Below are 12,506 nucleotides of genomic sequence, written 5' to 3'. Positions count from 1 at the left end.
TGGGATGCGGCCGGAACGTGGGGCGGCGCGCACACTGGACAGCTCCCGGCGGGGCCTCAGCAGCGCCGCTGCCCCGGCACAGCCCCGCAGCGCTGGGGCCGCCGCTGGCACTGGCCTCACGGACGCTTCCGCCTCGCCCAGCCCGGGAGGAGCCACCGCAGCCCCTCGGGCGAGCGCACGCTTCTGCTTGCTCCAGCTCCCCCCGGAATGGCAGGGCACGAGAAGACGCCACTCCCACGCCTGCCGCCGCGCTCCTGGCAAGAGGGGACCCGCCCCCGGGCTCTCCGTCTTCCCCCCCCACTTTGGATAAGCAGAGACGAGACCTGTTTGTGTTGATTTATTTATTAATTCATAGCTGGTGTACAGGGAAATGATCTATACATCAGGGCCTAAGACAGGGAGATCCAAAAGGCTTGTTTCCATAACAATTAAAAAAAGAAAATAAAAGTTATTTTTAAAACTTCTAAAAAGCTTCTAGTGTGCAGACTGCAGCATTCTCTAGGCTCAATGTTGGGTGCAGCCTCCCCCTACCAGCCCTACAAGCAATCTGAGCGCGAAGCAATGTCACTGCAGGTGCCTGCACGGTTGCAGCACAGCACATTCCCTACGGCATACACAAGGCCAAAGCACTGGACCCACACACAACTCTAGGGTGATGCTACAGAGTCAGCTGTTGCAGTGGGTCTAGGGAGGTTATTGTACGCAGCAAGGGTGATGGATGGAGAGTCTGTGCCTATATGGCTCAATGTTGGGGTGGGGAGGGGACTGCTTTGCTCTCCAAGGCTAAGCTGGGTCAGTTGCTTCGCTGCAGCAACTGACAGGGCAGCCAGGGGCTCTCCCAGCAGACATGCACCCACTGAAAGCAGGGCTGCCCTGCCAAGGCCACCATCACATGGCCTGAAGCTGGAGGTGAGCTTGCACCTGGCCACAGAGAACAAACTCAGACTCTGCAAAGCAGGTCCATGGCCACTTCCAGGAGAAAGAGCAGGGGGTCCTTGCATCACTGCACTACAAACGCCAGGTCCCCACATCAGTTAGGTAAAGGGCCAGGTCAGGGAACTGGGACCATGTTCCACCTGTGCTCCTGGGGTCAGGTATTACAACAGGTTCAATCTACTGCCTGACTCTGAGCTGCCTGGGCAGCTCTGCCCAGTGCTGCTCTCCTGCTGGAGCAGCCACTCTAAGGCTCAGGCTGCTGCCACAGCAGATTCTACCTGGAGAACACGCAGCCAGCGGGGCAGCAGCCCCAAGTCTCTGGGATTGGTCCTGGGAGGGTCAGTGTCCAGGGCTACAACCCCCCTCACAGGGAGGCCAAGGTCCCTGCAAAGCCCTTGCCTGGGGTGCATATTGCACAGTGTTGGCTATTGCTAGCTCCTGGCTCATCTCCTGAGCAGATATTGTGCTGAGTAGAGCTAGGCACAACCCTACGTATGGCACAAGCACCCACTGCTCTCTCTCACAGCACATCCTCCCTGAGCCCCAAGCACCTCAATGCAGGCCTACAGCTTCAACCCAGCTGGAGCCAACACAAACTGGGGCTGGACCACAGGACTGCACCTCTAGGCCCCCTCTTCAGGCCAGGAAGGGGCCAAGCCCAGGCAGAGGGGCACAGGACAGGGTGGGATGCTGCCCCCTCACTCCTACAGCCTTCCTGATCCATTCACCTGAGCTGCTCACATATTCCAAAGGCTTTGCCCATCCTGCAGCCTGAAGAGGTATTTGAGAGCAGAGCTGTTAGTGCTTTGTACATACTGCTAGAGTGTCCCTAGGGGTTTGCATAGTATTTATTGGTTCATATACACAAGGCTGATTGCTGTACAGTTTACACTTTCAACATAAGCAACGAGCTCAGTGCTCAGCCCAGAGCTCTGCCCTGGCAGGAGACTGCACGTGCTGGGGAGAGGAAGGGCAGCCCTGCACCAGTCCCTCTGCCCAGAGCAGCTGTGCTCCCTGCAGCCTCCCCTTGCACCCTCTGGCCACTGCTGCCCTCCCCAAAACCCAACACTCACAGGGAGGGATGAGAAGCGAGTCCAGCAGAGGCAGCACAGGCATTTGCAGGGGGCCAAGCGCCTCTCCTTCCATGCTGAGCAGCACCATGCTGTCCCAGCTTTCCTCCTGCAGCTGGAGCACAGGCGCAGGGATGCATCTACACACGCAATCACATGGAGCTGGGATCTCTTCCCCTCTCATTTTCTTCTGCTCCAGGTCTTGGTTCCCAAAGGAGCTGGGAGCACGCCCCTGGTGCGTGGTGCTGTCTCTGGGCTGCTGGCAGCAGCGGGGCAGGGATGGAGGCTCCTCGTCAGTTTGAAGTACTGTAGCTCATGCGTCTTGCAGTCAGTCAGTCATGCGGATAGGACGGTAAATATGTCTCATACAAAATCATGCCATTAGCCTATAGAAACATGTACAGCCAGCCCTGCTCCCCTCTACTCTCTGCTCTCCTCGCCTCTCTTCTCAGGTATGTGTCAGAACGTGTGTTAAGTTCAGTGGTTTGGTGTTGAGGTGTGATCCTGGAGAGACAGAGAGAGACACAGAAATGGGGTTACCAGGCATTCATGGTGACACATCCAGGATAAATGGGGGGGGCAGCCAGGTACATAGCTAGGAAGACCTTCCTGTACACTGTGCTTGTCCCACATGCATCCATGCTGCCAAGCAACCATAAGACAAGTTTTGGGGGGTGGCAGTCAGTGACAGAGCACCACTAAGTGGCAGGCCTCGAACTAGGAGCAATGACATGGATGGTATTGATGGTGCTGCCCCATCTGCAGAGAGCAGCAGCAGCAGCTGAGCTGCACCAACTGGAGCGTGGCACTGGGAAGGAGTTGGCAGGGCTGCTCTAGGTTGTGGGATGGAGGAGGGCAGCCTTGAGCCCCCCACCTCAACTAGGGAGACTGACTGCACCCCACTCTCCCAGCAGTGAGGAAGACCTTCCCCAGTGCACACCCTGGGCCACTTTCACATGGAAAACTGTAAAAGCAAAGCAGTTAGCACTCATGCATGAAGGGGTTAGTTCTGCTCAGACTCCATGGAAATACAATCTAGACCCTGGAGTGGCTTTGGACAAAGACCATATCTCTGTCTATAGCCCAGCATAATCAGGAGGAACAACTCTGTGCCCCTGTCACTGGGGACCATCACCCCGAGCAGCCAGGATGCTGTCACAGCAGCAGCAGCAGCCCTTGGCACTGTGGCTGCAGTGGGTGCTGTGCACACAGTGGCTGGAGCATCACTGCAGACCTGTGCCCATAGCACCGAGGAGCAGCTTATTAGATGGGGCATTCTGATGCCCACCCTCAGTCTTTTGCTGCAGCTCAGCAAACCCTCTCTGCAGGCCGGGAGCTGGGCACAGCCCTGCCACACTTCCCCCAGGAAAATGTGCACAAGCAGCAGCTCAGGGCAGACAGCAGCACAGAGAGCCAGGACAGAAGGAAGAACAAAGGCAGGGTTACCTCAAAAGAGGCCATTTGAGGGGTCACTGCTTCCCCCTTTTCAGGCTGGCTCGTTTCACTATCTGAGCCCCCATCCTGCCCCCAGAGACCTCTGGCTTTGGGACACGCACTCGCACCTCCTCCTGAGGAAGCCGCAGGAGCAGGAAGCAGGACATCACCCAGGTGAACAGACACAGAGAAGAGGACAGGAGAGGGAAAGGTAGAGTCACTTGGCAGGCAGAAAACATCAAGCAAGAAGACTGGTGCAGTGGGCAAGATTTGTCCCTGGAAGTCTTAGAGGGGAAACTGGAGAGGAGTACAGAGCAGAAGAAAGGACAGAGGGTGACATTGTCCCAGAGCCTGAGAGTACTGGGTGCTGGCCCAGGCAGGCTCCTGCAAGGCAGGGCTATGAGCCACACTGTACCTTGGCGCCCAGACCATCCCGGTGCAAGATGGAGTATTTCATGAAGTGATCATCCTCAGCCTCCAGCTCTTGGGGCTCCTGCAGGGAGCCCTCCAGAATGAGCTCCTCCTGCTCGTGCCTGTCACCCGTGTCACCAGGACTCAGCTGACGCACCACCTTGCGGATGACCTGTGGAGACCCACACACACCGGGTGTCACAGCCAGCCCCAGGCACCAGGACTGTTCCTCACGCATCTGCTCTGAACTGCACGTGGTGTGCAGCCCGTGTTCCATGAGCTGGAGAGCTGCCGCGGTGTAACCGAAGACAGCGGGACGCGAATGCCCTACATGGCCCCGGGCTGCGGGGTGGAGGGGACAAGAGAAAGGCTGCGCGTCCTTGCCCGTATCTTGCCGCCGATCACTCACCTTCTTGGTGATGATATTGCCTTGATCGTCGGTGAAGTGCTCCTCAGTCACCTGCTCTCCAGGGAGATGAAGGGCTTCGTTCCCCTGCAGGAACAGCAGGGAGATCAGCGCATGTGAGCGCGGGGAGGGGAGGTGTTGTTCAGGTATTACAATGCACCTGCCGTGCCCGCACCGCTCCGTGTGCCCCTGCCCTGCCCTGCGCTGCTCTCCTCTGCCTCTGCCCGGGCCGCTCCAGCTCCGCTCCCGTTACCTGCAGCAGGACGCGCCGGCGGACGACTCTGGCCGAGAGAGCCTCTTCGTCATCCGCCAGCCCTGGGCTCTCTCCGAGCTCCTTGTCCAGCTCCCGGTGGGCGTGTTTGAGCAGGAAGCGGACAGAGCCCCTGACGATGTGCATGACGTTCTGGCAGCTGACCAGGAAGAAGGCCAGAAGCACCAGGGCGATCAGCAGCTGGGCCAGGATAGCCCACATGGTGCCTGGGCTCGCAGAGCCGCCCGTGTGCCGCTGTCAGAGCCCGGCCATGCCCGCGGCTCCGCAGACGCGCCCGCTCTGGCCCCGCAGCTCTGGGGGCGGTGAGAAGGGCGCGGGCAGGTGGGGCGGCCCTTGCACGAACTGCTGCGCTGTCATGTGGCCAGCGCGGCTCTGGCAGCAGCGGGCAGCGGTGTCCCTCTCTCTGTCCCTCTGCCCTGTCAGCCTGCCCAGCAGCCTGCCCTGCTGACTGCGCTGCGAGGGCAGCGGGTGCTCCTCTGTCACGGCACAAATGAAGCCCTGAGCAAAAGCCAGGCTTTGAGGTGTCATTGGAACCACGCGTGACTCAGGTAACGCAGAGCTGAGCAGCCACCTGTGAGCAGAGCTGTGCTGGCTGTGCGTGCCCTGGCTGGGGAAAGGTGCTTGCCCTTACCCGTGTACCTGCTGGCTCTGTGTGACCGTGGCATCAAGCCCACCACCCAGCCTGGTCCCTAGACCAACTCTATTTCTGGCTCCAGCAGGCTGTTGGGCTGGCAGCCAGGGCAGATACTCAATAAGGAACGAGTCTGAGAGGGTGACTGGGTTATAAATGGAGAGCAAGAGCTCAGGTATCAGGCACAGCAGGCTATTCTGGGCTGAGAGGCACCCCAAAGGGCAGAAAGAATGCCAGAAGAGTTGAGGAGCTAGCACCTAGTCTGCCTGACTGGCCTTGCAGCAGGCTCCAGAAAAGGCTGTCCGTAGGGTCACCACTTCCTGCAGGGCTGAGTACCCTGCTTCTGCCCTCACCTGCCCAAAGAAGCGGCTGTCGGCCTCCTCCTGCCAGCCGCCTGTGGGGTGCTGAGGCTGCCACTCGCTGTCCTCTGCAAAGCTGATCCGCATCAGCTCCGTGGCTGGCACCAGGACCTGCTCTTGCTCCTGGCCCTGTGCCCCGGAGGCTGTGGTGTGCGTTGGGAGCAGCCTTCGGGTGACTCCCTCCTGCCAGGAGCCCGCTGTCAGGTCCTGTAGGCAGGAGATAAAGGAGCCTTCTGCATTCCAGTCCCTCAGCCTGGGCACCAGAGAGGGACAGGGATAGGGAGAGAGAGACAGAGAGAGAGAGGCAGTCAGCTTTGCATGGAATGCTGCACCCTGAGCACCAGCCGAGCCCGGCAGGCACCGGCGCAGCCTGCACCCACGGCGCTGGCACCACTCCCCAGCTCACGGCACCACTCCCCAGATCACGGCGCTGCTGGGCGCCTGGCAGAAGCAGCACAAAACACACAGATGCACAAAAGGCACAGGCCACCTCTATGCCATGCTCCCTGCCCATCCCACAGCTTGGCTGCCAGGGTCTGAGGCAAAAGCATGCTGTGCTATCATGGTCTAGTGTGGTCTAGCTCTAATGTGTTCTAATGCTGTGGAGCATTTCTGGGTGCTGCCAGGGACCTCATGGGTCCAGTGCCACTGGGAATGTGGGAGGAGGCAGCCCAGGTTAGGGTTAGCTCTTGTAAGTACAACCTACATGCAGGGCCTGGCTGACTGGGCTCCCTTCCAGTGCTCTGCAAGGAGCCCTCCAGAGCATTGCCAGAAGGCGTGAGGCACCTGGCCCAACCATTGTTCTAGGTACTGCAGATGCCTGGGCTCCAGAGCTGGAGACCAGCAGGGAAGCAAGCAAAGCAGGGAGATTATTGCAGCTGGCCCAGCACAGGACAGTAGCTGGCAAAGCAGTTGTGCTCCCCTACCACAGTCTCCCTGGTGCCCCAGGCTGCAGTACCTGTCTGCACTCTTCTCCACAGCATGGCTAAAGGTAGGTGATGTCATGATCCTGGCTTGCACTTTCTGCTGAACTGAAACAAAAGAGACTTCACTCTCCGGGTCCTGCTCCCCAGTCCCTGGTTGATGATCACCAGATGGCATCTTCCCCTCTGGCCTCTGCCCCTCCTCCTGCTCTAGAAGGTCAATCAGGCCATTCATGGCATCTGAGTCCACTGTGTCATCCTCAACCAGGTCCATAGAGCCCATGTGGTCTGGGCCATGAGCATCTGCTAGAAGTTGCCCTGGGAACCGGCCTTCGCTCGTGGCATCCGAGTCCTCAGCCTTGCTGCACTCCAGAGAGGAGTCCTCAGCAGTCACCAGCGAGGGGGTGAGCCCCGAGGACCACACCTGCATGTCGGACATCTCCATCAGGGCATCCTGCTCAGTGGCAGCCATGGGGATAGCATCCATGATGGCCACCTCATTCCAGTACTGGTCGGCACGCAGCGGGGATGGCAGTGTGTAATGCAGGGAGGCAGGGGACAGCAGCTCGTCCTGCAGTGAAGCGTAACCTAGATGGGCAGACAGAGGCATCATGTCCAGCGGCCATCTCACGCACGCACAAGCACAGTAGGGCAAAAGGGAAACAGCTCCTGGGAGGATGACTGCCCCAAGGACAGCAGTGGTCATACTGGTCACAGCCCCCTGTGGCCAGGCTGAGCAGGGCTGTGCTCACAGCAGCAGCTGCTTTCACATGGTCCCTGCCAATGCTGCCATGCCTCCCTTCAAGTCCTGGGGCTGGTCTGGGCAGGTCCTGGGGCTGCCTCCTTCCTGTGAGGAGGACTAGCCTGGTGTTCACATGATTCTCCATCTACACTGCACGACAAAGTGCCCTCTTTGCTACCCTGCTCTACCAGACCCCTGGTCCCTGCCCACAGCCCCCATCCAGCATCAGCTGGCTGGCAGTTAGCCTGGAGTTCAAGTAGCCAAGTCTGGCAGGCACCAACTCTCAAAGCCAAATGCTCTCCACAGCACAGAGGAGCAGGTTGGAAGTACCATGAGCAGAGAAGGATGGTCCTGGAACATGCCATGCAACCCCAAGGCCCTGCAGAAGGCAGCCAGGGCCTTACAACCCTGTTGGTGTCTCCAGGGCTACAAGCCATTGTTCTGTCTCATTGCCCAGGGCCATGTGCACAGCTCACACACATCCATATGAACTACAACCAAGCCAGGCACTCCCACCCATGCAGATGGCTTTGCTCAGCCTTTTTCAACTTTGAGGCATTTTTTCACCCCTGGAGATCAGCAGTGCACCTGTTCTGCTCCCCTGGCAGCCAGGGAATGCCAGCCACAGCCAAGGCACAGGGTACGGCTGGAACCCTTGGCACAGAAAGAGCACCTCACCCATGGGTGCCCAGGTGCCTGGCCAGGGCATGCAGTGCAGTGCCAGCGAGGGAAGGAGCGTGGGACTGTTCAGAAGGAGATGCTGGGATGCCTGGGATGTCTGCCTGCAAGCATGGCAGCTGTAAGAGGGGTCCCTGATGACATGCAGTCGCTGGAGTAGGATGCGGCTCCCAGAGGGCTTAGCTGAGGTGGAGACAGTGGAGACAGGCAGTGGAAGATGAGAGAAGGAGAGGCCAGGATGAGCTCAGAGGAGAAAGGTGAAAAGAAGTAACCCACAGGAGTGCCCGCACCTGGCAGCACTAGGTGGCATGTTTGAGAAAACAGAACAAGGGGAGAGACAGAGGGAGAGAGCAATGAGCCAGCACTGCAGGGGCAGAGCCACAGTGCAGGGCTGCAGCAGCACAAAGCCCTGCCCCTGGCTGATGGCTCCCCAGCAGCATGTGCCACAGCTGACTCTGGCTGTGTCCCCACATCCAGGCACACTCTGCCTGGGACCCAGCCCAGGACCACCACCACAGCTGTACAGCCAGCACTTGGTGAGCTCCCTGGCCACTGATCAGCTTGCACAGCCAGAGACACCTCTCACTGGGATAAGGAACACGTGTCAGTCCCACCTGGAGAGTTTCTGAGAAAGCAGTATGGCAGAGCCAAGCTTTCTGCTTTTTCTGTGGCCAGTGAAGAGGCCACATCTGTCAGCAATGCCTTGTGCCCACTCAGTTCTCAGTGGTCAGACAAGACACCAGCCCCAATCTCTGCACAGACTGTGCCCCCAGGGCCCTCCTGCATTCCCTGTCAGAAGCTGGGGCTCACCATTCATCTGGGATGGTGAGAGGGAGTAGTCTCTCTCCGTGTAGCGCCAGCTTCCCTTCAGGCTGCGGCTCTGCCGACCAGAGCCCTCCAGCATGTTGACAATTTCACCGCGGTCGATGTTCCTCAGTGCCGTGTACAGGTTCTCAACTGCAGGGGGAAGGTGGTGTCAGCAAAACAGTCACTTGGGGAGACACAGCCATGCCCCAGACACCCTCCAGGTGGGCGGGGAAGGCAGATATGCATGAACACCACTGTAAAGCCAGCCAGTGATCCTTGAAGATGCACACACTGCTCTGTGTAGCTAGCCCTGCCACCTGCCACCACAGCTACTCACTCTTGGCATTCTTGCCCTCACGGCTGGCCCAGAGGTTGAGTAAGGCTATGCTCTGCTCCAGAAGGGAGTTGGGGTTCTCCACACGTATTCTGTTGATGTCATCCACCCCAAACAGCAGCTCACGTGCCAACTCTGGGGAAAACACCACGTCAGGATCACACCCTCTGGTGCCCACCACAAGCCTAGGGACGTTGTGAAGGGCTCAGCCAGGACCAGTGCAGAGACCCTCTGTTACATACAACTGAACACAGCAGAGCAGGCAGGAGCAGGGGCTGGGATGGGGCAAGGGCTGAAGCCCCCCTGCTCAGGCTGGCTGTGACTAGTGCAGGAGCGTCTCATGCTGGGAAGCGTGGGCTCTGCCACTGGATGTGTGGCTGCAAGGAACAGCAGCAAAATGTACAGCTGATAACAAAGCCCCAGGCTGGTGCCCATGTGCACAGCCAGGAGAAGGTTCACTTCAATGCAATGCTGCAATGCTCACCAGCAGCAGTGTAGTGCAAAGCAGTCACTACAGCTGGCAGCATTTCCAGCCTCCCTAAGTGTCAGCCTGCTGAGGAGTGCTGTGCACCCTCACGACTGTCAGGTGGAGACTCACCGGCCCAGCTGAGGCCCAGCTGCTCTGCTATGTCAACCATCTTCTGGTCTGCCTTGTCCGTGCTGCTCAGAGAGCCTGGAGGGGGAGAGGGAGTCACAGGTCAGCTGCACAGGGCCCTGCACAGCATGGCGAGGGGACTGGGGTGCTGGCCATGGGGGTCACACAGGCCTGTAGGCACAGCCTTGCCCTGCAGGGAGGACCAAGGAAACCTTCAGGGGAAGGGAAGCTGCTGTGAGTGCAGCTACGACAGGATTATCCCAGCCTTTCCACCAGCCTGGGCACCCAGGTAGTGAGCGGGCTGGAATGATCCCAGCAGGCTGCATACCAAAGCTGGTCTCACTGAGGATGCTGTATCGCTCCCGCAGAGACAAGGGCGTCAGTGTCCTCCTTCGCTCCTCGCTGCCGCTGCCCTGTGAAAGGGGGGACAAACCAAGGGCTCAACAGCTCCAAAAGAGGGCAGCAGCTCTGCCCTGACATGATTGCTTCTCCTTCAGCCCCAGAGCAGCATGACATGGCCACATGGAGCAGGTGAAGAAGAAAGCTGACAGCGAGGGCTGTCCCCTGCATGTGGGGAAGGGATGGGCCATCACTGCCCCCTATCAGAGTGCCAAAAACCCCACACTGACCTTGGTGCAGGGTGGGATGCTGATGTTCAGGTGGCAGAGCACATGCTGGAGGTCCTCATACTTCATGGCCTTGCGCAGGAAGGACAGGGAGCCGCTGGCTTCCCGGCTGCTGTCCCGCACCTGAGTGCCAGAGCCGGTTAGGTGGCTTGGCATGAGCCAAGGGCCCAAACTGCTTGCCCAGTCCTGCACTCTGACATTACCTTGATGGGTATGACAAGACGATTCTCCCGGAAGGACTGGAAGAGGAAGGTGCGGGGCTGAGCGGCCTTCTTGACAGGCACCAGGTTCCCTGAGAGTTCAACGTGCAAGGGCATTCCCTCCACCACCTGACCAGGAGATGAAAACATGCTCGGACCCTGTGCAGGGCTGCTCTCCTGCTCCTGGACAGGGCAGGAAACCCTGGCTCTCCTGGCCAGGCCAGAGCCAGGCCCTTCCACTGGCATCAGTCTCCTCTGACTTTGTTATCCCATCCCTGCTGCCCTCCAGACGTGCTGCTGGGGACAAACCTCAATGTCCCTGCTGCGGGCCACCTCAGTGAAGTTCTCATGCTGCTCTAAAGTCTTGTCAACCTTGTCATCAGTCATGCAGTAGCAGCGCAGCCGGCCTTCTCGTGCATCGTTCATTTTGGCAAACACCACGAATTTGGCCATGTAGGGCACAGCTGTCAGCTCTTTGTACAGCATGGTGGCGAAGTGCACAGCCTCAGCTGTGCGTGGGCAGTCAGCCAGCCAGAACCTGCAGGAGATCTGGGTTGGGGTGCTGCTGGACACGGCACCAGGGAGCTGCCCCCACCCACCTCAACAGCCACCTGGACTGCAGAGGAAGCCGCAAGAGTTCTGGACACAGGTGTATCCCTGTCTGTGATGGGGACACACCCAAGTACAAATAATGGCCCCCTTCCTTCTGTACACTCAGCTGTCATGAGCGTTTCCTGGAGTGTGCTCAGGAATGGGGGTCTCAAGGCTAGAGGAAACCACCCTGCATGTAGGAATAGAGCAGCACAGCACCAGGGGTAAGGGGCTTTTCCTGGGAAAGGCTGTAGCAAGGCCCAAGGAGCAGCAGATATCCTCAGATGGGCACACATTTACCCAGGACTCACCTGGCAGACACATTGGTGGTAAAGTTTGCACACTCATTTTCATAGACCAGCTTTGTGGTGCCTGTTATGTCTTCCCATTGGGCTTGGGCTGTCCCTCCTGCCACAGAAAGCAAGGGTGAGCATACTGTCTTTCCGTAAGCTCAGGGCCTGCATCCCCTAGGCATTTGCATTCTCCACAGCTGTGCCCCTTCCTGAGCTCCCTGGAGCTGCATTCCCCCGAGGCAGCCCAGCCCAGCCCAGCCCCACGGAGAGCAGACTGCAGCCTCACCGATCACGCTGCAGAGCAGGCGCAGGCTGGTGGTGTCACCCTCGCCGCTGTCCCGGGGATTGTCCTTCCAGGACGGTGGCAGTGGGATGCGGAGGCCGATGGGGCGGTGGAACTTCCTCCGTCGCGGCTCCACAGTGACAATGGGGCTGAAGGTCGCTTGGTTCCCCAGAAGCTTCGTCACCAACTCATCAGGCACAGGCTGTGCCTGTGGAGAGCACAAGGATGGGCAAGGGATGGTTTTGTTTCCCCAGGCTGGAGCACAGCCGGGGCTTGCTGCCCACCCCTGAGTGCAGAAGCATGTCTGGGACCCAGGCTGGGCTCTCTGCGCTCACCTGCAGTGCCAGCCTCACTCTTTTGGTGACAGCAGTGTCTGGGAAGATGGCCTGTACCATGGGCACCAGTGTGCTTTTCAAACACCCTCCCTCAGGGCCAATCATGTCGCAGTCCTGGCAAATCCGGGACATGACCACGAAGTAGAGAGGGAAGTCAGTGGTGATGATGCGGCAGACCCTCTTCTTATCCAGCTCCTCCTGGCTCTCCAGCTCTGCAAGGGCAGCACAGCCATCAGCACTCATACACCAAGCCTGGCTCTCACTCTGTGATTTTGTTACTGCCACCCCTCTATGCTACACTGACCATAGCACTTAGACCTATCCCACTGCCCAGGCCGCTGCAGCCCTGCCTGCAGGGAGCTGTGAGCTGTGGAGCCTGCAGGGTTTTGTGGGGTGTGGAACCTGCAGGGATTTGTGGAGCCTGCAGGGAGCTGTGAGGTGTGGAACCTGCAGGGAGCTGTGAGGTGCAGCCTGCAGGGATATCTGTGGGGTGTGCAGGTGCAGGGATCCGTGGGGTGTGGAGCCTGCAGGGATCTGTGGGGTGTGCAGGGATCTGTGGGGTGTGCAGGTGCAGGGAGCTG

General features: G+C 59.0%; 1 protein-coding gene across 8 annotated transcripts in view; it reads right to left on the bottom strand.

Moving 5' to 3' along the window:
• Positions 1-328: 328 nt before the first annotated feature.
• ANK1 (ankyrin 1) overlaps positions 329-12,506 on the bottom strand; it is a 53,350-nt gene continuing 41,172 nt past the window's right edge. For 4 of the 8 annotated variants that reach the window (XM_056508826.1, XM_056508828.1, XM_056508827.1 and 1 more), the window contains 15 exons: positions 11,926-12,137; positions 11,594-11,798; positions 11,326-11,422; positions 10,733-10,961; positions 10,427-10,552; positions 10,227-10,346; positions 9,926-10,010; positions 9,601-9,675; positions 9,006-9,137; positions 8,672-8,818; positions 6,477-7,029; positions 5,513-5,771; positions 4,261-4,344; positions 3,856-4,023; positions 3,458-3,574 (listed from right to left, as the gene is read on the bottom strand). In XM_056508826.1, the coding sequence (XP_056364801.1) occupies positions 3,476-3,574; positions 3,856-4,023; positions 4,261-4,344; positions 5,513-5,771; positions 6,477-7,029; positions 8,672-8,818; positions 9,006-9,137; positions 9,601-9,675; positions 9,926-10,010; positions 10,227-10,346; positions 10,427-10,552; positions 10,733-10,961; positions 11,326-11,422; positions 11,594-11,798; positions 11,926-12,137 (2,591 nt within the window). In that variant the 3' untranslated portion in view covers positions 3,458-3,475. The other 4 variants (XM_056508831.1, XM_056508830.1, XM_056508834.1 and 1 more) reach the window with 3 other exon arrangements.

Source organism: Oenanthe melanoleuca, chromosome 22, assembly GCF_029582105.1.
Source record: "Oenanthe melanoleuca isolate GR-GAL-2019-014 chromosome 22, OMel1.0, whole genome shotgun sequence".
NCBI lineage: Eukaryota > Metazoa > Chordata > Aves > Passeriformes > Muscicapidae > Oenanthe > Oenanthe melanoleuca.
Note: the sequence above shows the minus strand (reverse complement) of the source record. Positions and strands in the feature narration are given on the sequence as shown.